Genomic DNA, 26,091 nt, shown 5'->3' on the forward strand with positions numbered 1-26,091 from the left:
GCTACTATGACTACAAAAACTACTCTGCCACAGCATAATCCATGATCCACTCCTGGTATCCAGAGCACTTGGTCAATGGATTATGGTCTTGAGATAGCTAAGTAGCAATAAAATAAAATCGACACACAGACAATTGTCATATTATTGTATTTTATTACAGTATGTGTAGTGTATACTAACTGAAAGGGAAAAATGTAAACAAAATCAAAGTCATGGGGAAAATGGTATCTTGCTTTAATCTTCAACTGAAAGTTACCTTAACAATCCATTTATACCATTGTGTCAAATTTTAGTCATCTCTGCAAAATTTTAGACAAATGAAAAAGGACAAGGTAACACCAAAGAGTTAAGCACAGAAAGTGATACTGATTAAAAAGTTGAAAGTAAAATCTACCATGGCTAGAACTGAACATTCAGATCTGTCTCTCCAGAGGAAAATCTAACTTGAATCATAATGGTTCATATTTTGACTAGTTCATACCCTATCAATTAGCTACTTATGACTTGAACATACCTTTTCTCGGCTACATTTGACAGCCTGAAACCCACTGAGCATGCTGCTTGGCATGCCTTACTCCTCTGAAATCATCATCTACTTTCTAAAAACCTGAAAATGAGTTTGCTTGTGATTTAAATTTCAAAAAATAGTTTGTAGAAAACACAAAAAGAATCAACTGTTTAAAGTCTTATCCTTTTCTTCACTCTATGACAGCTACTTCTACAAAAAAAAAGAGTATGTGGATACTTTCTAAGAACTCAGAAACAAGAAAACCAAAATCAGAGGGTGCATGAATATATGTGCACGCATATGTACAGACTTAATCTCTACATCCCCCAAGACAGATTTAAACAGGTAATCCCAACATTCTAAATTCAGAAACCAGAGATAAACAGTTTTGTTTCTAAATCAGTGGTATTACTAGCTGAAATGTTTAGAATACTGCACTTATAGTTCAGCAGTACTTGGATTATATATCTCATTTAAAAAATCAAAATAATAACCACATTCTTCTAACAGCAAAGAATTCTCCCACTTTTTATTTGTTTTGAAATACTGATATTTCCATAAACCTGCAAGTGGAAGATAAGCTGTTCAATAAAAGCCTTCTTTTATATATGTATATATATATATATAAAATACACAGACATTATTTTAGAAGTCTGTTCATATTACCGATTATTTTGGTACTAACAAAAATTATATACAATTCATCAATTGTATGGCTAGAAATGAAACCATAACTAAACCAAGACACACAGGGCTTTCCTGCACTTTAAGGAAAAAATTCCACATAATTCTTACTGTGTTAGAAGAATAAAGTACATTTGTCATAGTATACATTATCGTATTCCCTTAAAGCAGGGACTATTTAAAATTTTTAAATTAAACAATGTCCAGGCTTACTTCTGTCTGTACATTCAGGAATAATCATATCACTGGTTACATACAATTCTCATGCAAAGAAAACCCTCAAAAAACAAAAAAACCCCTCAGTTAGTTGTTTTCTTAAGTCTAATTAAGCCAAACTAATAATAGCCATTTAATTAGCAACCTGTAAATCAGAGAGGTATAGAAATTCAGCAGTTAAACGGTATTTCCCACCTACAGTACTGCTGCTACTCAATCTATTTTCTTCATGTATTAGAAGAATTCGTAGGCATTGATGGTCAAAAAAAGAATTTCAACATAGCAGCAAATGACAGAAGAGTGACAGAAAGAATTCCTAATGTCGTGACAATCTTAATGATCCTTTAAAAGGTAAAAGATTGTGTGCGTGTGTGTGGAAAGGAGTAGGAAATAAAAGCAGGAGGTTAAGACAGGTATTTAAAGGGAATGGAGAGACAGTTACATTAGAATATTTATTTTTTTTAAAAACTGCTCTGAAGTCTGCCCAGTGTACCAAAAACATGAAAAAACAAAAACAAACAAAAAAACCCCCAAAAAACAAAAAACAGAGCAGACATTGGTGAAAGTTTAACCTGATAATTTATTTGTGGGGAAAAAAGCTAGTTTTGATGAGAAAAAGTTCAGTCCTTTCCTTGTAAACACAAAGAACCTCAACAGGAATTTTAAAGGTAGTAGGTCAGAAAATGCAACAGTAACTCTTATAATTCTTTCAATTAAACAGACAAATCAAGTTGAAGACAAGTGTTAAAATACAGCCTGAATATTTATCAGTCTATATATCCTGTTGTTCAATTGGCTTTTGATTTTTAAAAAAACAAATCAACAAACTTTGTAAGAGCTACCACATTTCGAGTGATGAAAATAAATTAGTTCCCCCCCAAAGATATTGTTTAACTTCTAAAGCATAAAAAGCTCTATAATATCTTATACAAATTAACCAGTGTTTTTACAAAAGTAATGCAGTTTTGGACTGATGATATTACACTGTATTTGTGGTAAAGTACTAGGCACAAGAATATATATATCAATTAGGCATTTTCAGTCTAATCAGTCTCTAAGTTTATCATTTAATTCTTGGCAATATATAATAACTGGTATGCATTTTGGTACTTAAGTCATGAATTGTGGAGAACAAGAAGCAATGTATTATAGTCACAGGGTTTATATCTAACAAACAATTGCAATGTTGAACAAATCTCTTCTACGAACTTCGTAATTTGTTTTGCTGTTGGTCACTTGGAGTAGATCCTGCAAAGATAAAAGAAAAAGTCAACATAATTTGTTATATATTGTCAACCCTGGCTAAAGTTCCCTTCTATTAGCATGCATGACAAGCAAATATAAAAATTTTAAAAACAAATAAGGTAGATTTCATGTAGGCTGATTTAGACTGAAATTGAAGAATCTATACACTCCCCTAAATAGTCTAAAGAACAGAAGTGTCTACTTGCTGATAAAACAAACAGGTTTCAGATTGAACATTTCTGTAAGTCACAGGTGGAAAGGTAAGAGTTTACGACAACTCAAATATCCAGAGCTATAAAAAGATATATATTTATTACGTCAAAGCTATAAAATATCACCTAAGAGTCCAAACACGTCAATTTTCTCCAACGAATTGTGTGAATGGGGGAGGAAAGGGGGAAGGGAGGAGACTGACACTGCCCAAAAACTAATGGGTTCTACAGAACTTAGAGATCTTAAAAGCTGGTAAAATGTTAAGGGCCCAAAAAGGGTAGGGGATAAATAAGGTACTTATTTCCCTAAGTCTTACTCTATTCTTGTGGGTTTTATAATGCTAAGCAGGATATACTCCTATGCAAGGTGTACTTCATCTCCAGTGAAGAAAAATCAGGCACTGAGCTAATACAAAATTCTAATCCTCCATTAAACTTAAACAAAAAATATATTTATGTACTAAATGTGTGAAATGTAGTATCTTATAAGCAGAGACGGACAAAATGCCATAGTTATTTTTCAAAAGAAATGGCATTAAAACAAACAAAAAACCCTGCCTCTATAACCAATAAAAAATAAAATAAAAATAAAAATGGATAATAGAAACATGCCACAGCTACTATGTAAGATGAAGTTTGCTCAAGTGAAATATAAGTTAAACAGACTATGGGATATATAATGGAAATGAAAGGCTATATGAAATAGACTAAAAGGCTGAAGCATATTATGGAATAACAAAAAGTACTGTAATCCTGACACTGTGAGACAGCAACTCATCAGGCTGTATCATAGAATTATTCATATTTCATACTATGCTTACCAAAATGGTAGTATAATAATTATTTAATTTCCTAAGACTTAACCATTCTGGGCACCACAAATAAAATCAGTTACGCCTCCACTGAAAAGTATGAAGTTTGTTAAGTACAAGGAGTAGGTGGTGGGCACAAAAAAATCTTCATTAGTGGTGCAGAAGATTCACTTCATTAAATACCAGAGTAACAGTTCATAAAAAATAAATAGAACCTATTTCCTATGACAGATCAGGAGTTGCTAGGCTGCAGGGGCTGGGTGTCTAACACTCAAAAAAATAAAAACAAAAACAAAAACAGTTAAATAACTTAATCCAACAGTCAAAAGAATCCGTATTGGAAAGATATGACATACTTTGTACCTAAAGGGACGTAAAAACAAATCTTCCATACTAAAAACATGTTTCAGGCCGGGCACGGTGGCTCGCGCCTGTAATCCCAGCACTTTGGGAGGCCAAGGCGGGCGGATCACAAGGTCGGGAGATTGAGACCATCCTGGCTAACACGGTGAAACCCCGTCTCTACTAAAAATACAAAAAATTAGCCAGGCGTGGTGGCGGGCGCCTGTAGTCCCAGCTACTCGGGAGGCTGAGGCAGGAGAATGGCAGGAACCCAGGAGGCAGAGCTTGCAGTGAGCCAAGATCGCACCACTGCACTCCAGCCTGGGCGACAGAGCGAGACTCTGTCTCAAAAAAAAAATGTTTCATTTAAAAATTTTTAAACTTTAGATCGTTATGACAAATACAACATGACCTAAAATATTCAAAATAAAATATAGCTTAATATGAAGACAAACATCCTTGCCTAAAGGCAAGTAAACCAGAAGAAAGCCATATAATAAAACATATGGTCTAAAATCACATCAACTCTGGGTATTAAAACTTTATTATTCTGAAACTGGCCATGGGGGTTAAAATTTTAGAAACATTTGGTATAATAAGGTGAATCTCAGCAAAATTTTCTGTTTTTTCACAAGTTTAAGGCAAAATAAAGTATATTATCTTAGGCACAGAGCATCACAAAAGTCTCAGTGACATTTTCCAAACATCTAACCTTGATTTGATTCTTCCGTATTCATGCTTTCTCCATCTGTAGTCTCTAACATTTCTTCATCTTCATCATCATCATGTAGATCTTTTGAAATTAATTGTCTGGCTAGTTTGATATTGAGTCCTTCATTGTAGTGAAGCTTCCTTTTCATTTCGAATTGTCGCTTTTTTTCTATAAGATGCAAAATGTAAACTTAGGAAGTTTGAGCTCAAGGATTGGCCCATGCCTGTTTTATAAATAAAATTTTATTGAAACAGTCATGCTCATTTGTTTTTGTCATGCTTAAGGCTGCTTTTGTGTTCAATGGCAGAGTTGAGTAGTTCGTAATAGAGACCACTGGGCCTGCAAAATTTAAAATATTTACTTCTGGCATTCATCTCAATGGAAGAACAAGAATATATCCAGCCATTAGAAATTATATTTGTGAAGAAAGATTAAAGCTACGGGAAAATTATCCAGAAAGAGTTAAATGATGACAAAAAAGCAAGTTACAACACCATATACTATATTTATTATGTACAATGCCTGTCACATACACACACACAGAGAAAAATAAGACTCAGCAATTAACAGTGGTTAATTCTGAGTCAAGGAACAACGAAGTAGTTTTAATATTTTATTATTTTCTATTTTTATAATTAAGAAAAAATCCTGTAAAACAATTACCTGTTAAGAAACTGCCATGATTTAAGACATTGTTGGCTAAAAACATAACCTCATTTTCAGAGTAATTTTAAGAAAAACCTATTATAAAGTAATGGTGAAGTGACTCCAAATTATTCTTTCATTTTAGTCTTCACCATAGACACATAAAGCTGGCAGCAACACAACTGATCACATTAGAGCAACTATTTATGAATACATAATTTTAAGGTTTTTAACTTCCTTAGATCAGAAAATTAAAAAAAAAAAACAGAAAAGGGGGGGCCAATATAAAATTGCCAGCTATTTTACCAATGAACAGCATTAAAATCATTCACCGTTGTTTTATTTTTTCTTTTTTTCGAGATGGAGTTTCACTCTAATTGCCCAGGCTGGAGTGCAATGGCGCAATCTTGGCTCACGGCAACCTTAGCCTCCTAGGTTTAAGCGATTCTCCTGCCTCAGTCTCCCGAGTAGTTGGGATCACAGGCATGTGCCACCACTCCCAGCTAACTTTTGTAGTTTTAGTAGAGACGGGGTTTCATCATGTTGGCCAGGCTGGTCTCGAACTCCTGACCTCAGGTGATCTGCCTGCCTTGGCCTCCAAAAGTGCTGGGATTACAGGCATGAGCCACTGCGCCTGGCTTCACCATTGTTTTATTAAAAATTTCATTAAAATATTTCAATGTCAAAAATGCAGAGGCCAGATGCTAGGGCTCATGCCTGTAATCCCAGGAGTTCAAGACCAGCCTGGGCAACATGGCAAGACCCTATCTCTACAAAAAAATTTCAAAAAATTAGCTGGGTGTGGTGGTACACAACTGTGGTCCCAGCTACTGGGAAGGCTGAGATGGGAGGATTGGCTAAGCTTAGAAGGCTGAGACTGCAGTGAGCCGTGACTATGCCACTGCACTCTAGCCTGGGTTGACAAGCGAGACCATAGCTCAAAAATTTATTTATTTTTTAAAAAGCAGAGACATCTCTCAATAAGGGTATTTACGGTACTTTCTTCTTTTTTTAAATTTTAATTTTTAGAGATAAGATCTCACTGTTGCTCAGGCTGGCTTCCAACTTCTGGGCTCAAGCAGTCCTCCTACCTCAGCCTCCCAAGTAGCTGGAACTACAGATGCGTGCCACCACACCTGGCCTCCAAAGTACTTTCTCTCTGTTTGTTTTTTTTACTAGAGATGGGGTTTCATCATGTAGGTCAGGCTGGTCTTGAACTCCTGACCTCAAGTGATCCACCTGCCTCAGCCTCCCAAAGCACTGGGATTACAGGTGTGAGCCACCGCACCTGGCCAGTACTTTTTTTTTTTTTTTTTTTTTTTTTTTGAGACAGAGTCTCGCTCTGTCGCCCAGGCTGGAGTGCAGTGGCGCAATCTCGGCTCACTGCAAGCTCCGCCTCCCAGGTTCACGCCATTCTCCTGCCTCAGCCTCTCCGAGTAGCTGGGACTACAGGCACCCGCCACCACGCCCGGCTAATTTTTTGTCTTTTTTAGTAGAGACGGGGTTTCACTGTGGTCTCGATCTCCTGACCTCGTGATCCGCCCGCCTCGGCCTCCCAAAGTGCTGGGATTACAAGTGTGAGCCACCGCGCCCGGCCAAGTACTTTCTTAATTCCCTAAGCTTTATCAACATCTATACTTATATTTTTAAAACTTATACTAAAGTCTGGGCGCAGTGCTCATGCCTGTAATCCCAGCACTTTGGGAGGCCAAGGCGGGCAGATCACGAGGTCAGGAGTTTGAGAACATCCTGGCTAACACGGTGAAACCTCATCTCTACTGAAAATACAAAAAATTTGCTGGGTGTGGTGGCGTGCGTCTGTAATCCCAGCTACTCAGGAGGCTGAGGCAGGAGAATCACTTGAACCTGGGAGGTGGAGGTTGCAGTGAGTAGAGATCGCACCACTGCACTCCAGTCTGGGCGACAGAGCAGGACTCTGTCTCAAAAAGAAAAAAAAAAAAAAGAACTGTAATAATTACCCAGTTTAGACAATAAAGTATATGAACATACAGTAAACATTCTGCCATGTACACAATGATTTATATAATTTTAAAATCGTTACAAGTTATTGAGTTATAATTTAATTCCCTATTCTTGGTTAAAGATTTCCGATTTTCTTCATGTTTCCAATATTTCTTTTGGTTCATTTTTATTTTGTGAAGGTATATCAGCAATTTTCAATGTTTTTAAGACTATATATATATTGTGCATTTGTTCTATTATTTTCTCAATATGAGCCAGCGTTTTTCAAACTGTGCATCATGTTTATGTATTTATTTATTTTTTAAAGACAAAGTCTCACTCTGTCACCCAGGCTGGAGTGCAGTGGCATGATACCAGCTCACTGCAACCTCCACCTCCCAGGTTCAAGCAATTCTTGTGCCCCAGCCTCCCGAGTAGCTGGGATTAGAGGCGCGCACCACCATGCCTGGCTAATTTTTGTATTTTTAGTAGAGATGGGGTTTCGCCATGTTGGCCAGGCTGGTCTCAAACTCCTGGCCTCAAGAAATCCTCCTGTCTCAGCCTCCCAAAGTGCTGGGATTACAGGAATAAGCCACCAAACCCGGCCATCATGATTCTTAATAAGTCATAACTAACATTTAAAAAGGTTAAGGTAGACTATTTATATGAACACAACAAGTGAATTATTCTTTTTATACCTACTTTTACTTTTTATGGGGGAATATCTTGATTAAGTTGTTAAAAGTTAGTATTTAGTGAGTGCTCACAATATGCCAAGATCAGTGCTAAGTGCTTTAAATGCTTTAACTCATTTAGTAGTCACCAAAAGATTTTTACAGCTGCCAATTTAGAAATGAGAAAACTGAGGCTCGGAGAAATTATGCAGATTAGCCAAGTGGCATACCTGGAGCACAAACTTAGGTTTGTCTGTCTCCTTAGACAATAATCTTAATTGCTATGCTGTGAGTTACAATTTTTTCTCCCTAAGCTATCTACTGTCAATAGACAACAATTTTTCAGCCACGTAACATCTATATAATTCAATAACAACCCCGCCAGTGGAAAATGAATTAATGAAATAATTAGTCAAATGGCTCCCCCTGCTGGTTGACTCATGAAATCACAACTTGAGAAAAAGATCTCTCAATTAAAACTGACATTAACAAAAAATTCTTTATTCTCAACAGATCATGTTTTTAGAGAGTAATGAGGAAACAAACTCCAGAAACTATTTTTATTTAAAATACTTTTCAAGGATCTTTTGGGGTATATTTTGGGAAAATAAATTGGAAGTCACTGGAAGTTGAGATACAATACAACTCGAGAATATGCTACATGTAAAATTTCTCTCGTACAAGTATTAGGCTCAGCCCATCATAGCTCTGTTGAACAGGCTATGATGATAGGAAAGACTTAAATAGGAAAGACTAGTAAATGATACCTTGGCAGCTACACGACAAAGATCCTTTGTTCTCAAGTTTCTCAGCTTCTTCACAGTATAGGTAGTCCCTATGCTGCAACACTTCAAGTAGGTTTCTACCGTATTTTCCTTCTTCCTCTTTTTTGTGAGTATGTGCTTTTCTTATATCTTTCCCCTCTACCCACAAGCTTGGATTCTCCTTTAAAAATAGTTGCAAATAAACTACACACAATTTTTTAATTCCTGAGAAGATTATATATTCACATGAATCAAAAAGTATAAAATGCAACAAGATAAGACATATTCCTTTTCTCCCAGCCTCCACAGGTAACCACTTTTACTTGTGGAAACAGAAAGCATGAGCTGGCAGCAATGCCTTAAATGTGTATGTGCTGAATGGCCTACAAGACCCTCTTCCAACCCTGTGAAGGGGAGGGCTGTCTCCATCTCCTTTCCTATGACACTACTGCTCCTTTTGATTGATGGGACCTAATAAAGACCTTCACTCTGCATCTGATCATCTTGGTTCATTTGTTAAGTTACACCACTGTCCAACAACAGAAAAAGCATAAGCAATTGGGAAATTAGCTCTTTCAGCTATCCACTTTAAGACCGTCCAAACGCTCAATGACTTGAAATGCATTAATTTAAAAAGTATTTACTGAGTATCTACTCTGCACTAAAAAGTACAAAGAAAATAATACTTATAATTACTTTAAAGATGGTAATACTTCCCCATATTCTTGAAATCAGGGGTAAAAAACTATTACACAACAAAACACATAAGTAGTATTTGAATTATAAAGACGTTGCTTTCATTTTCCTCCCCCGTGTCCCCAAAATGAAAACCATTTGCTCATCTTCCAAATAATGGATTTATCTTAGCAAAAACTACTAGCATCATGATGAAAGCAGGAAAGGAAATAAACTACCTCGTTCTTCAGGTGACAGGTCACTATCCTCCTCTCCACTGCTTTCTTGTTCCTGAATCCGATACTTTGGCTCCAAGCCTTCAGCAGCAGCTAATCTATGCAACAATCATGTACAAAGAAATTAACAGTGATGTTTTGATATTATTTAAGAGCCTTATTCAACTGTTGATTCTTACAAAAACATCTGAAGATCATTAATGTGCTAGCTATAACCTGATGAGGAAAATAAAAGGCAAGAGAGCAGAAATGGGCTGGGCATGGTGGTACACGCCTGTGGTCCTAGCTACTTGGAAGGCTGAGGTGGGAGCACTGGTTAAACCCAGGAATTTGAGGTTGCAATGAGCTTTGACTGTGCCTCTGCACTCCAGCCTGAGTGACAGAACAAGGCCCTGTCTCAAAAAAAAAAAAAAAGAATAAAAAGAGTAGACATGGACATAGACAAGAACAGTGGAATGGATGCTAGAAATCACTAAGTAGCAAAGGAAGAGTGCTTTTACGAATTAACTTATTTTTGCCTTTCTCACTGCTACCTTTAAAAACAGGAGGCAGGGGCCAGGCGCGGTGGTTCACCCCTGTAATCCCAGAACTTTAGGAGGCTGAAGCCAGCAGATCTCTTGAGGTCAAGAGTTCGAGACCAGCCTGCCCAACATGGCAAAACCCTGTCTCTACTAAAAATACAAAAATTAGCCAGGCTTGGTGGCATGGGCCTGTAATCCCAGCTACTACTGGGGAGGCTGAGGCACGAGAATTGCTTGAACTTGGGAGGTGGAGGTTGCAGTAAGTTGAGATCACACCACTGCACTCTACCCTGAGTGACAGAGTGAGACTCTGTCTCAAAAAACAAATAAAAACCCCCACAGGGAAGTGACACATTTCAGTATCCCAAGTGCAGGTACACTGGTCTTCCTGCCACCTACATACCTTGATTTTAATCAAGAGACAAGACTATAAAAGTTGATGACTCAGAAGGGGAAAAAAAGGAAAAAAAAGTTGGCATAAAAAATGTTGATAAACAGCCTTTTCTTTCCGCTTATACAGGGAAAGCAATGTAGAATGCTTTTAACTCTGCACAATGATAAACAGCCTAAGTGAAAATGTGCTCCAGTCATTAGTACTTACTTCTTGGCTAAGATGTCTGGCGCCATGGCTTCAGTGGTCTCAGTGTCACTACACGCATCTTCATCATCACCCATCATACTAGTATGACAAGCACATTGTAATTAATACCTGAAACATAAATTTTCAGCCACAAAAACAAGGTAGAAAAACAATTTATCAACCTACTTAACATATCAATGTATTTATAGCTCTGTTGTTATCTTTGAGGTTTAACTTTATATAGTTCCTATTCAATACAAATATTTAAAAGTATAGCACCCAATCAAGAAAAGACTCCAAATGATTAAAAAAAAAAATAACATAAATACAGTCTGCCTGCCATATCCATAGGATCCACATCCATGAATTCAACCGTGGACTGAAAACAGCCCGAGGAAAGAAAAATTTCATCTGTACTAAACATGTAGACTTTTTTCTTATCATTATTCCCTAAATGATACAGTGTGTAACAACTATTTGCATAGTATTTACATTTTATTAGGTAATATAAGTAACACAGAGATTATTTAAAATATACAGGAGGATGTGCATAATTATATACATCTACAATGCCATTTTATATCAGAGACTTGAGTATCTGAGGATTTTGGTATCTGAGGGAGGTCCTGACACCTCCATGGATAATGAGGAACAACTGTACTGAAAACGTAAATGATCTGAAAAAAAAAAAAAAAAAAAAATACTACAAAGTTCCAATTATTCCATCCAGTGGGAAGGAACAAGTAATGCAAACAAAATGGCTTTCATAATGTTAAACTTACACATCACTTAAACCATCACTAAACCAATTGCAGTTAGGTTACTGACTTCACTAGTGCTCCAGTAACAAACCTACGATAAAACACATTCAAATAGGCTGTTATCCAGAAGTTCATATGAAATGCAAAATGGAAGTCAGTCACAAGAGGAATGGTGTCTATGTAGCATTACCTATGGTAAGGAGTGCTTGGTTCATCTATTTTCATCAAACCATAGTCTTTGTCTGCTGGATGATATGTCGCCAAGATGTTCATTTCATCCCACTTCTGGGATTTTTTGCTAAAATTAAAAAGAAAAAATGTTTTTCCCAATGCAGAAAAAGATACACCTGAACATCACAATTCACAAATGTCCAAATTTAACATTTCAACTTCTATTTGATGGCTAACATCTATTTTCACATATACTTTCCTAGAATAGAAGCTGACTCAGGGTAAAAACCATTAAGTAACTACAATAAAATGTCAGTAAATATAGAACACCTAGTGCCCACATATTAAAAACACAATATTTAGTATCTATATCAGGCATTCAAAACATTACTATACTATGACATGCTTAGTCTTCATTTGGCCTATAAAATAATGCAAGTCAAACTCTAGACATTCGCTGATGTCAGTAGGCATTTTTGATCTATATACCAGGAACTGTTTGGTAAAAACACAACAGGAGTATTTCCTTGGCATAACTTCTTCCTGGGATATCTGTTAACAATCAGAACATAAAGATTCAAAGCATAAAACTATAGAGAAAACCCCATCAAACTCAGATACCACTAAATCATTAGATTGCAAATAAATTACAGCTCTGTTTATTTCTAACCTAGAAAAATAAAGGTTTGCTCAGAAATGGTGTATTCAGATTTACTTGAAGAGCAATAGAAGTTCTCTATAAGTACTTTATTATTTTTGTTTTGTTTTGAGATGGAGTCTCACTCTGTTGCCCAGGCTGGAGTGCAGTGGCGCCATCTTGGCTCACTGCAACTTCCACCTTTCCGGTTCACGTGCTTCCCGTCTCAGCCTCCTGAGTAGCTGGGATTACAGGCGCTCACCACCACGCCCACCTAATTTTGTATTTTTAGTAGAGACAGGGTTTCACCATGTTGGCCAGGCTGGTCTTGAACTCCTGATCTGGTGATCTGCCTGCCTCGGCCTCCCAAAGTGCTGGGATTACAAGCATGAGCCACCAGACCGGGCCATTATTTTTGTTTTTTGAGACAGAGTTTTGCTCTTGTCGCCCAGGCTGGAGTGCAATGGCGCAATCTCGGCTCACTGCAACCTCTGCCTCCTGGGTTCAAGCGATTCTCCTGCCTCAGCCTCCTGAGTAGCTGGGATTAAAGGCGCCCGCCACCACACCTGGCTAATTTTTGTATTTTTGGTAGAGATGGGGTTTCACCATGTTGGCCAGGCTGGTCTTGAACTCCTGACCTTATGTGATCTGCCTGCCTGGGCCTCCTGAACTGCTGGGATTCCAGGCGTAAGTCACCGCGCCTGGCCTATACGTACTTTAGAAACATCTGTTAAATTTCATTCAATGAAGTATTTGCACAACTATTAAGGTACTCAATAATTGAATGCTTTCATTTTAAATTCTTACATACTCCTTAAAAAAGACCTCAAAGACCTTTCTACAAGCCAACATTATTTTGTTACATATAGTTTGTTACTTAGTATGTACTTGGAAAAATCTGCCTTAAAAAGAATCAATGTAAATGTTACACTGATTTAAATAATCCTTTCTGCATTTGGTCTAAATTGTTAAGGTTTTACTGCAGGTATTTTCAATTTCCTAGATCCTGAAATACCCTTTAAGAATAACATACTCAACATTTTAATAACATATTCCCTTCTCCAAACTCTCAAAATGGTTTTATGAGTTACCGTAAAAATTATACAGGCTTACTCTTGCAGGTGACTTCATATTCTTTTGCTTTCTACCCTAATATACCCACAGTGTCCCCATTTCGGACTAAGCACTTTTTTTCTTCATTTTTTAAAATTGTGGTAAAACATAACATAAAATTCACCTTTTTAACCTTTTTGTTTTTTGGTTAATCTTCCCTGTATCATTCCAATTTCAGCGTATGTGCTCCTGAAGTAAGCAGTAGCCATTACGAAGTGTACAATTCTACGGCATTAAGAACATTCACATCATTGTGCAAGCATCACTACCATTCATCTCCAGAACTTTTTCATCTTCCCCAACTGAAACTGTACTCATTAGTACTAACTCCCCACTCTCCCCAGCCCCTAAACCTGGCAACCACCATTCTACTTCTATCTCTAGAAATGTGACCACTCTAGGTACCTAGCAGAAGCGAAATCATAAAGTATTTGTCCTTTTGTGACTGGCGTATCTCACTAAGCATAATGTCTTCAAGGTTCATTCATATTGTAGCATGTGTCACAATTTCTCTCTTTTTTAAAGAGACTGGGTCTCACTCTGTCACCCCAGGCTAGGTAAAGTGGCATGATCATAGTTCACTGCAGTCTCGAACTCCTGGACTCAAGTGATCCTCCTGCCTCAGCCTCCTGACTAGGTGGGACCACAGGTATGCTTCCCCATGCCCAGCTAATTTTTCATTTTTTTTTTTTGTTTTTTTTACAGGTGGAGTCTTGCTGTGTTGTCAGGCTGGTCTCAAACTCCTGGCCTCAAGCAATTCCCCTGCCTTAGCCTCCCAAAGTGCTGGAATTACAGGTATGAGCCACCACACCTGGCCCTAATCAAATTAATATGTCCTTAGTATTTGAAAAAAGTCACCTACCAGGAGTGGGACTGTGTAATTTTTAAGGGAACTCATCACGCTCTTCTAGGACTGAACTAGACTGGGTAAACAGAGCTTGCTTTAACAATATCGATTTCTTTAGATGCCTAGGCTTCTGCCTATCACAGTCATAGTTGAGCTTGTGGCAGAAAACAAAAAACAAATTTAACTGGGAGACAGACATTGAAGGTTCAATTTTCAGTTACGCTTTACTATAGAGAAGCCAAAAAAAAATCTTCTCTTATACTCTATTTATAGTTGACCCTTGAATATTATGAGTTTGAACTGTGTGGGTCCACTTATATGCAGATTTTTTTTCAACAAATCTACTGGAAAATTTTTTGTAGGCTTGTGACAATTTGAAGAAACTCAGATAAACCACATAGCCCATAAACATTAAAAAAACCTTAAAAGTAGTTACGTCATAAGTGCATTATATGTAGAGAACAGTCTATCATTTACTACCATAAAATATTCACAAGCCTAGTTAAAATGTAGTTAAAATTTATCAAAACATGCACATACAACACATGGTGCCTCTGCAGTTGGATCATAACTGCATAAAATTAACCACAGTACATACTACTCTATGTCACAGTTTCACAGCTATCTCTTGTTGCTACTGCAGTCTCCTCAAGTGTTGCAAGTTTGCTTAAAATGCTCTATGATGCAGCCAGGCACGTCTGTAATCCCAGCACTTTGGGAGGCCGAGGCAGGTGGATCACTTGAGGTTACGAGTTCGAGACCAGCCTAGCCAACATGGTGAAACCCCATCTCCACCAAAAATACAAAAAATTAGGCATGGTGGCTTGCGCTTGTAGTCCTAGCTACTCTGGAGGCTGACGCAGGAGAATCGCTTGAACCCGGGAGGCAGGGGTTGCAGTGAGCTGAGATCATGCCACTGCACTCCAGCCTGGGCAACAGATTAAGACTCTGCCTCAGAAAAAAAAAAAAAAAAGCTCAGTGATGCTAGTTGTTTCAGTGTGAGTAGTTTGTTGCTCCAGTAAATTGCCTATTGCAATAAAAAGTGATCTCTCTTGGTTTTTGAGTATTTTTTATCCTATTTAGTGCAATACTGTAAACCTTGAGTAACACCATGGGATCCATACAAAATGCCACTAGAGATGCTGGAAGCATTCCCAAGAAGCAAAGTTGTGACATTACAAGAAAAAGTTGAACTGCTTGATGAGTACCTTAGATGGAGCTCTGCAACTGTGGTTGCCAGTCATTTAAACATGAATCCATCATAAAGACCATTGTAAAAATAAAATAAAATAAAAGGAAATTCACAAAGCTGTCATTGTAGTAGCGATACCAGCATGAAAACCTTGCATATTTTGTGAAATACCTTTGTATTGCCGATGCATCTTTTATGTGAGTGCAGGATTGCTACAAGACTATAGACTCTAATACGATTTGAGAAAAAATGATGTCACTATATGATAATTTAAAGCAAAAAGAAGGTGAAGAATCTGAAGTTGGAGAATTTAATGCGAGCAAACGATGGTTTGATAATTTTAGAAAGAGGTTTGGCTTTAAAATTACAGGATAACAGAGAAGCAGCTTCTGCCAACCAACAGGCTGCAGACGAGTTCCCAGAGGCCATTAAGAAAATCATTAATGAGAAAGAGCCAGGTGCAGTGGCTCACACCTGTAATCCCACACTTTGGGAGTCTGAGGCAGGAGGATCTCTTGAGCCCAGGAGTTTGAGAACAGCCTGGGCAACCATAGTGAGACACTATCTCTACAAAAAAATTTTAAAATTAGCCAGGCATGATGGCGCACACACACCTGCAGTCCCAGCTACTTGGGGGTGGCCTGAAGTGGGAGGATGACCTGAGCCCAGGAGGTCAAGGCTGCAGTGAGCCATCTGCAATCGAGCCACTGTAATCCAGCCTGGGTGGCAAAGTGAGACTGTCCAGAAAAAGAAAAAATTATTAAGGAGAAAGGATATCTGATCTGCCTGTACAAGTTTTTAATGAGAATAAAAGTGCCCGATTCTGGGGAAAAAAAATGACACAAAGGACATTTATTTGTAAGAAAAGAGAAGCAAGCATCAGGATTTAAGGCAGGAAGGGACAGGCTAACTCTACTGTCTTGTGCCAATGCAGTAGGGTTTATGATCAGAACTGTCCTTCACTATAAAGCTGCTAACCCCGGAGGCTTGAAGGGAAAAGATAAACACCAGCTGCCAGTCTTGTGGTTGTAGAAGGTCTGGACAATGAGAACCCTCTTGGTTCCATCAATGTTCTGTCCCCAAGGTAAGGAAGTACCTTGCCAATACAGAACTGCTTTAAAAAAAAAAAAAAAGAGAGAGACAGGGTATTACTCCATCGCCCAGGCTGGAGTGCAGTGGCACAATCATAGCTCACTGCATCCTCGAACTCCTAGGCTTAAGTGATCTGACTGTGTCAGCCACCTGAGCAGCTAGGGCTGCAGGCACAAGCCACGTGCCTGGCAGTAAAGTACCTTTTAAAGTTGTTTTGATTCTGGACAATGTCTCTCTTTGGCCACCTATGAACCCTACGAGTTCAACCCTATGAAGGCGTCAAGGTGGTTTACTCATCCTCAAACACAACATCTCCAATTTAACTTCTAGATCAGGGGGTCACAGAGGACCTTTAAGATTCAGTACACATGGTACTCTATGCAGTGGTCCCCAACCTTTTTGGCACCAGGGACTGGTTTCGTGAAAGACAATTTTTGCGTGGTGTGGGGTCAGGTGGGAAGGTTTCAGGATGAAACTGTTCCACCTCAGATCACCAGGCATTAGATTCTCATAAGGAGTGGGCAATCTAGATCCCACGCATGCACAGTTCACAATAGGGTTTGCACTCCTATGAGAATCTAATGCCACCACTGATCTGACAGGAGGCGGAGCTCAGGCATCTGCCACGTGGCCTGGGGTGTGGGGATCATTGCTCTATGGAAAAGTCTGTCAACCCTCATGGAGAACATCATGAAAGTCTGGAAAGGTTTCACCACTGTGTATGCCATTGTTGTTACAGAAAAAGCTAAGGAAGCTGTCAAGTCTGAAACAATGAATTCCTGCTGGAGAAAACTGTATCCAGATGTCACGCATGACTTCACGGGATTTACGACAGTGCCAATCAAGGAACTAATGAGATTGTGGATTATTTGGTGGGATGAAGGGTTTCAAGATATAGATCCTGAAATTCAAGAGCTAATAGACATCACATCAGAGGAATTAACAGAAGATGACTTGATAAAGATGAGTGCTTCTGAATCAGTGCCAGAGGATACGGAAGAATATGTAGAAGCAGCAAAGCCAGGAAACAAATTGGCATTAGACAGTCTGACAAAGAGTTCTATTTGAGACTGCTTGACTTATTTTACAACATGGACCCTTTTATGATATGGACACTGAAACTAAACAGTAGAAGGAAGATTATTAGCACCACATAGAAGCATCTTAAGAGAAATGAAAAAGCACAAAAGTTAGGCATAAATTATGATGTATTTTCGTAAACTTACACCAAGTGAGCCTGCCTCTCCTTCTATCTCCTTTACCACCCAAGACAGTGAGACCAACCCCTCCTCCTCCTCAGCCTACTCAATGTGAAAGACCACCAGGATAAAGATCTTTATGATGATCCACTTCCTTATGATTTTAACATTTTCTTTTCTCTAGCTTACTGTATTATAAGAATGTAGTAACATAATACTTGTAACATACAAAACATGTAGTTAATCAATTGTTTATGTTACCTGTAAGGCTTTTAGTCAACAAGAGGCCACTAGTAGTTAAGTTTTGGGGGGCTGGGCACAGTGGCTCATGCCTATAAATCCCAACACTTTGGGAAGCCAAAGTGGGAGGATCACTTGAACCCAGGAGTTTGAGATCAACCTGGGCAACGTAGGGATACCCTGTCTTTTTTAAAAAAAAAAAAAAAGTGCTGGGATTATAGGTGTGAGACACCGCACCCAGCCAGAGTGTGCTTTAGTAATAATTTCTGACACTTTAAATTTATACTTAATATGCTTTTCTGTATGTGTATTACACTGTAATAAAATATTTTAAAAATAAACACACATTAATAATGTTGTTTGGGGGTGCCTCCTAATCTCAAAGTAAAACAAGTTACTTCCTAAGTGATGTTAACAATATTGAATTAAAAATGACAATTTAGGAGGTGGGCAGATCACCTGAAGTCAGGAGTTCGAGACCAGCCCAGCCAACATGATGAAGCCCTGTCTCTACTAAAATACAAAAATTAGCCACGCTTGGTGGCGCATGCCTATAATCCCAGCTACTCAGGGGGCTGAGGCTGGAGAATCTCTTGCACCCAGGAGGCAAAGGTTGCAGTGAGCTGAGACTGCACCATTGTGCTCCAGCCTGGATGACAAGAGCGAAACTCCATCTCAAAAAAAAAAAAAAAAAGACAACGACAACTGATAATTGTTGCTTAGGATAAAAAAGAATGAGTAAAGACCTCTGGAGTTTAAAAAGTATCTCTAATGGGAAAGAGAGAACGCCACATCCTGTAAATATTTTTTGCAAGATAATGATTGAAGAAAAAGAACTACAGAACACAAGCAGAAATTATGTTTTCTTGAAATTAAAAATAAAATTTAATAATCACAATCCCAGCACCCTAAGCCATTCATAATTTGATTTCAGCATATTCTTTCCTTTGTATAATACATATAAATATGTATAAGCTATCAAAACATATAAAATATATATAACTATATATATAAAACAGTACATGCAGTATATATAAAATACATATGCTGATATGTTTTAAGTATATGTAGTAGATTATAAGTTGCTTGTGTTTTCTTTTTACCTTCTGACTGTATAAGATTCATTTAGATTGATAACCTAAGTAAGTTTTCCTATTTAAAATAAGGCAGACATGAACATATTTGTATATATGCTATTCGATGCTGTTTTGAAGAAAATTTGCTAGTGTTTAAGAGTCTGAATTAAAGTTTATTAAGAACTTTATAGTTCACTCCATGTTGCCATATAGATATTTTTTTTTTAAAAAGAGGACTGTTTGTAATGTCCCCAGTAAATTACCAAACCATTGCTAGGATTAGGTATTGTGTGTGTGTATGTTTCCATTTCAGCAGGTATAAAATAGTATTTTAAAACTGTTGTTTCTTTGCCTAATATTATTTTACTTTCCTCGTGTGAATTATGTTTACATCCTTTGCCTATTAGAAATCTTCCCATAAATTTGAGCTCTTTAGACTTATATAAACCACATTTTATATAACTTCAATTTTTCCCAGTTTGTTTGCCATTTAGTTTACTTTCTACTGTAAATGAAATTTTAAGTTCTAAATATTCAAAACCTCACTCAACTTGTTTTCTCAACAGAGCACTGAGAAAAAGAAATTAGTACAATTATTCAGATCCAAAAAAAGACAACAATATCTTGCAAAAACAAGCATTTAAATAAGGGTATTACAAAACAGACTCCAAAAATGCTAGGAAATCTTAGAAAGTTAGTGAAATAGAGGAAACTGTCAGCAGGGGACACTGGATATGAAAGTCAGCATCTCTAAAGTGATGGCAGAATTAACGTTAGTTGTGGAGTAACAAAAACCCAAGGAATAACTAATCCCAATACCATCATGAACTGTATGACTTCCTTTGAGGTCAGTATCCCTGCAGACAAAAATAGGGGCACCACCATTTACATGGCAGATCTGCCATGATGGTGAGAGCACCTGCTGGTTTCAGTTTTCCCCCACCCTCTTGGGTGACTGGTTTTCCTACAGCCTAAATCCGGTGCTGAAAAAGTCACCGCTTCTCACTTTTACTTTGTTAGCTCATATGGTGCCACCTCAAAGACCTACTGGAACTTCTTGTTGCTTGTGATTTGCTCATTTGATAGTTGTGACTGTGTCTGGAATGGGAAGCAAGATTTTGCTTCAAGGTGATTTAACTTTAATTGCACATTTCAAGAAATGGTTCTTTCTTTAAATGAAGATTCAACTTATATAGATTGACACAATGTAAGACTTCCAAGCCTGATATCGTTACAGAACAATTAAACTAAGACTTAACAATAAAAGCCATTACAAGTAAGCAAAAAGTAACTTTTAGAAAACAAACTTTTTATTTTACTCAGTAAACCTTTGACTCTAATATTCCACTTCCCTTTATAGGCAGAAAAAGACAAAGTTGAAGCGTGTTTATATCTTAAATTATATCAAAGGAAATTAAGGCATAATTTTTTCAAGCAGAATTTGCCTGCATTATCTAAGACTACTATAGAATTTCAATTGAACAGAATAGTGAACTCCAAAGCAGACTGTGTAAAAAACCCACTGAGATGTGGAAAAAATGAATTTCTATATTTATTTCTATTACAATAAAACTAACATTTGAGGGCAAGGCACTGGGTTAAACACTTTACATTTATTAATTCATTTAATATTTAAACTAAGGCACAGATATAATGAATAATTCACTGAAAGTCACAACTAATAAAGTTTGCTAATAAGCAGCAGACAAGATTCAAACCCAGGCAATCTGGCACCAGATTAACCACTAAACTATAATCCTTCTCAAATGATAGGCTTTAGCAATATTTACTGTCATATTTTCAATAATTCCCAAAACACATTTTTTACATTTTCACATCTCTGAAAAAGAACATGTCTTAAAAGGATGGCATCTTATAATCACAGTTGGCAGTATTTTTTCTTTCTGGATAGTACATCTTAGAATCAACAGTGTCTTGTTTTCATTAAGATACACATATGTACTCACTAGGCCTGCTAAATTAGACCTTCATAAGTTGTGCCCTATATTCAAGGTATGCTGAAAGAATGGGAATTCCACAATGATTGAAGATGACAGTGGTGTTTAAACCAGCTGAATGCTGTGTTGCAATGTACTGAGATTTATCTATACTTAGTTATGTGGATTTATGGATTCTATCCAGTTTTAATTTAACCCTCAAAGATTGGTATCTGACAAATGGTACCTGCAGAAACCACTCATTAAAGACATAAGTACTGGTGGGGCATGGTGGCTCTCATCTGTAATCCCAGCACTCTGGGAGGCAGGCAGATCGCTTGAGCCCAGGAGTTTGAGACCAGCCTGAGCAATATAGTAAAACCCTATCTCTACAAAAAATACAAAAATTAGCTGGGTGTGGTGGGCTGAGGTGGGACAATCATTTGAGCGCAGGAGATGGAGGCTGCAGTGAGCTGTGACTGTGCCACCACACTCCAGCCCAGGTGGCAGAGTGAGATCTTGTCTCAAAAACAAACAAAAAAAGACATAAGCACTAATGCAAAGTATAAACAATAAGAAAATAACAGCACTGAGTCATCTAAAAAAATAAAACCCCCCTCGGCCGGGCGCGGTGGCTCACGCTTGTAATCTCAGCACTTTGGGAGGCCGAGGCGGGCGGATCACGAGGTCAGGAGATCCAGACCATGGTGAAACCCCGTCTCTACTAAAACTACAAAAAATTAGCCGGGCATGGTGGCGGGCGCCTGTAGTCCCAGCTACTCGGAGAGGCTGAGGCAGGAGAATGGCGTGAACCCGGGAGGCGGAGCTTGCAGTGAGCCGAGATTGCGCCACTGCACTCCAGCCTGGGCGACAGAGCAAGACTCCGTCTCAAAAAAAATAAATAAATAAAAAATAAAAAAATAATAAAATAAAATAAAACCCCCCTCAATGATGGTTTGATCGGTCCTGACAATTGGATAAAAAAATAGAAATGCTAAAGACTACCTGAAGATGGCTTTATATAAACCTCACTTTAAGTGTACATAGAGTTTTGAGAATTATCTAATGATAGTAGTACATACATATACGAATTATAAACATATATCTGAAGTATGTTTGAATTTTATTTTTAAAAATTCCTTGGTAATATTTATGTAAAATAACATCCTCTCACAACTGGGGGATGGGTAGGAGTCAAACTATCATCGCATTTTACACAACAAAGACACCGATAAAAGGTAGGGTTCATTCTCATTATTCTCTGATTCTTTCTTTGCAAGTTTACCTACTTGCTAAAACGTGTAATCCCAAAACCAGCGTTTGAGGTCCGTTAGCAGTTGCTCACAGACTGCCACAGAGCAGAGCAGATTCTGAGTTGCCCAGTGCACACGTTCCCAGCCGAGGTAGCATGTTCCCAGATGGGGTCAAACAAGGCGACGCTCTGCTTTCTTGTTTCAGCTCCTGTACTATAAATAAGTGTCCTTTTCGTGGGCTATTTAGGGCTAACTTTCTTGCATTTTTGTTGGTGAATCTGGTGTGCAAAATGGCGGCTCCCAAGTGTAAAGGGCTATTTGGTATTGGCTGAATTCGTGGAGGGGGCCAACTCTATACTTTTATTGTTTCTGTTCAAAGAGGATCTCATAAAGTTAACGATACTGTTTGCATGACTTGTGACAAATAATAATGTATATTTGGTATGGTTTGAATGTTTGTCTTCTCTGAAACTCACGTTGAAACTTGATCTCCAATGTGGCAGTGTTGAGAGGTGCAGCTTTTAAAAGGTGACTGGGTCATGAGGGCTCTGCTCTGATGAATGGATTAATCTATTCATGGATTAATAGGTTATCAAGTGAGTGGTTCTGGTGGCTTTATAAGAAGAGGAAGAGAGACCTGAGCTGGCATGCTCAGCTCCCTTGCCATGTGATGCCCTGCACCACCTGGGAACTCCACAGAGTCCCCACCAGCAAAAAGGCTCTCACCAGATGCACCCTTAAGCTCTTGGACTTCCAAGCCTCCAGAACTGTAAGAAATAAATTTAGTTTCTTATAAATTATCATTTCAGACATTCTGTTATGACCAACAGAAAACAGACTAAGACAATATTGTATTACTAGTAGAATTAGCTTATTTGCTTTACAGTCATATAACAATGATCATTAAAAAACCCATCCTTTTTACCACTTGGAACCAAACATCATGAACTTCAATGAATTAGGGTTTGATAGTTCTCTTTAAAGACGGGACTATAACTCCAACTAGACAGGTCAGTCCCTTTTAAGTGAATCGACTCTGTCACAGATATTACAGAAGAGGCAGCCCTATGTAGTTGAGTCAGTCTAGTATAGTGGCTTTTGAGGCAGAAAGACCTGAATGTAAATCCCAACCAATTACAGAAAGAAAGAGGCCAATCCATAGATTGGGACCATGGGAAATTACCGCAGATCCAAGTTGAGAATAAACAGAAACTAAAGAAGCAGAAATAAAGAGTAAGTCACTTGGTAAATGGACCAAAAGAAGCTCACACTGGAGAATAGCTAAATAACATAAATGCCAGTAAGGACCACATTCCTGCTGCTGAAAACCCTGAAGCTATATTTGAGCCTTCTGTAGTTACGTTACTTATCTTTTCTCTTTTTTTTTTTTTAAGAGATGAGGTCTCACTATGTTGCCCAGGCTGGTCTCAAACTCCTGGGATCAAGCAATCCTCCCACCTTGGCCTCTCCAAGTGCTGAGATTACAGGCGTGAGCCACCACGCCTGGATGCTATTTATCTTTTAACTAACTTGGTTCTCCTGCTTCAGTTACGTTCTGGTGAAATTTTGTCTTCTTAATTCCATGACCTATACATCACACTCCCCCAGCACTCCATTTAACGTGGCTTAGCCCAAATAGAGGTTGGAAAATTGTGTGTGAGAGAATGTAAGATTCAAGCATCCATTAGCGTGGGAGTTGCTAGACAAAACTAAGGTCCTTTCCAGCCCCAAAAGGCCACGATTCTAAGCTGTGAATCTACTCGATATTTTCTTCAAGGTAACACAAATCCCTAAAATTTACCACCACCAAGCAGTAGTTCCTTTTATGGTCCTAAATAAGATCCTTTACACAGGAATGCCCTAGGTTCCTATATTCTGAGATTTCACAAACATCCTCATTTTAGCTTCATGACTACCAATTTCAATGGTAAATTTTCTTAAGCCTTATTTTCAGAAAGTAGAGTCCTTATATTTTTAGTATCTTGCAACGCCCAAGCCCCCTTGCACTTCTAACCCACTACAGATACTGTACTGCAACATGTTCTCTGTGCATAAACGCCTACCTCTTTCTTCTTTTAAAGGCTGGTATATTGTTCCATTATACAAACGTACCGTAATTAATATTTCACCAGTTCTTACTAATGGACTTCGGGTCGTTTCCAATTATAATTATCACATACAATGCTCAGGTCAACAGCTTTTTACATGTGTATCTTTAGCGTATGCAAGAGCAACTAAATTATCACTGGGTCATTTCAAGCTGCTCCTCTTTGAACTGTTTTGAGCTTAGATCTCTCTCTGAACAGGAACAAAAACTAGAAAGCACCCAAAACTCTGGCTGCAGATGCAGAAATACAGTGTGGCACGATGCTAATGGGGGAAATGGTGTCTTCTTTGAAGGATCGCCTATTAGCTTGAGACTAGATCTTAAAGGGTTCCCAAAGCAAGAAAATACACTGTAATTATCGAAGAACTTTAGATACCTCAGAGATGAGGTTAAGAAATAGTAAAAGCTTAACAGTCGAAGATCTGAAGCTTCAATTTCATTCTTTGACGTTCCCGATTACAGAAAGTTCAAAGATGATGTTTAAAAATATTATATATGCCCATATGCTTAAAAAAAAAAAAAAAAGGAAGCATGATAAACGTCATCGCCCAGCCTTCTTAAAGATCGCTCCCACCCGCGGCTCGCCGGGCAGGAGAAGAGACTCGAGCGGCACCCGAGCTGCATTCACGCCGCCCGCCCGCGCCTGGGGTCTGGGTAGGTAACGGGCCCGGCGGGAAGGAGGGGCTCCCAGGCCGTCCCTCCCAGCGCTCACCTCAGCTCCTCGTCGACATTCCCGCGGGGCTGTTCGGCCGACGCCACCATAGAGGAAGTCGTAGAGGTCTTGTTCTTCAAGATCCCCTTGATGGGCCGGTGTGAGGCCGTCGAGGCCGCCATTGCCGGGCGCTCCGGCTGTCGGCTCAGGGTCGCTGCTTGGCGTGGGGTCCGCGAAGAGAAGGGTCGGCACAGCAGAGACTCGCAGGCAGCCGCAGAGTCCGCTCAGGGCTAAAGCGGCCGCACCCGCTGCCTCGGAAACGGCTACCGGAGCGGTTGTCACGACACAACGACCCCGACGCCAGAGCCAACGCCGAACGGGTGGCGGCTCCTCGCGCACCCTCAGCCGCCGGCACTTGACCCGCGGCTCCTAGAGAGACGCCGGCCTAGAGCTCCAGGGCTGGAGCGACGCCGACGCCGAAGCTAAGCGGGCCCGCCCTCTCGCGATATCTAGGGAGGGGGCGGGGAGAGGGCGGGGCGAGAACAAAGCCGACCTCCTCGCCCCGCCCCCTCCGTCCCGCCCGGGCTGCTCGCCCCGCCCCCGTGCGGCGCTGGGAGGCGGGAGCTGTTTCTGAGAACTTGCGGGACAGCTCCCGGGCTTGCAGCTTCCCGGACCCGCGCACCCTCTTGAGCACCCTCGTCCCACCACCTTGTGAGGCCGTAGTGTTATTTTTATTTTTTAGATCAGCAGACTGAGACTCGAGGTGACGTCACTCCGCAGAGAAGTTAGCTGACTTGAAGAAAACGGATATCTCCTCTTTCCATTTCGCCCGTGTAAACAGCCGAACTGCCTATTATAAAAGCATGGACTGTCAGCATTGGAGTGGTCCTTAGAGGCCTATTATGAAATCATAGAATGTCTGCATTGGAATCGCCTCACCTCCTTTTACCGTTGGAGAAGCCGACGGGCAGCGACTCCCGCTGTCGCACAACCCGTCTAGGCAGAGAGCGCAGGAGTCGGGAGGGT

At 39.2% G+C, this 26,091-nt stretch overlaps 1 protein-coding gene and 1 pseudogene across 3 annotated transcripts; both read right to left on the minus strand.

The window, feature by feature from the left end:
* Positions 1-1,968: 1,968 nt before the first annotated feature.
* PPP1R2 (protein phosphatase 1 regulatory inhibitor subunit 2) lies at positions 1,969-25,615 on the minus strand. Of its 3 annotated transcripts, none has more exons than XM_063622268.1 (6): positions 25,126-25,615; positions 11,740-11,847; positions 10,810-10,887; positions 9,691-9,785; positions 4,732-4,899; positions 1,969-2,656 (listed from the first exon to the last, which is right to left on the minus strand). In XM_063622268.1, the coding sequence occupies exons 1-6, from the start codon at positions 25,245-25,247 to the stop codon at positions 2,610-2,612; spliced, it is 618 nt and encodes a 205-aa protein (XP_063478338.1). In that variant the 5' UTR covers positions 25,248-25,615; the 3' UTR covers positions 1,969-2,609. The 3 variants fall into 3 exon arrangements, with proteins under 3 accessions (XP_063478338.1, XP_063478337.1, XP_063478339.1); XM_063622267.1 differs by having other exon boundaries at positions 9,688-9,785; positions 25,126-25,587; XM_063622269.1 differs by lacking the exon at positions 10,810-10,887 and having other exon boundaries at positions 25,126-25,571.
* On the minus strand, positions 9,110-9,222 carry LOC134733384 (uncharacterized; annotated as a pseudogene).
* Positions 25,616-26,091: the final 476 nt, after the last annotated feature.

Source organism: Symphalangus syndactylus, chromosome 17 (assembly GCF_028878055.3).
Source record: "Symphalangus syndactylus isolate Jambi chromosome 17, NHGRI_mSymSyn1-v2.1_pri, whole genome shotgun sequence".
Classification (NCBI taxonomy): domain Eukaryota; kingdom Metazoa; phylum Chordata; class Mammalia; order Primates; family Hylobatidae; genus Symphalangus; species Symphalangus syndactylus.

Coding starts and splice junctions, on each gene's coding strand:
- PPP1R2 (XM_063622267.1), bottom strand. CDS start 25,247: ATGGCGGCCTCGACGGCCTCACACCGGCCCATCAAGGGGATCTTGAAG. Junction 9,786..10,809: donor CCAGACATCTTAGCCAAGAA/GTAAGTACTAAT, acceptor ATTGTTGCATAG/ATTAGCTGCTGCTGAAGGCT. Junction 4,900..9,687: donor GTCACCTGAAGAACGAGGTA/GTTTATTTCCTT, acceptor TGCATCTTATAG/AAAAAAAGCGACAATTCGAA.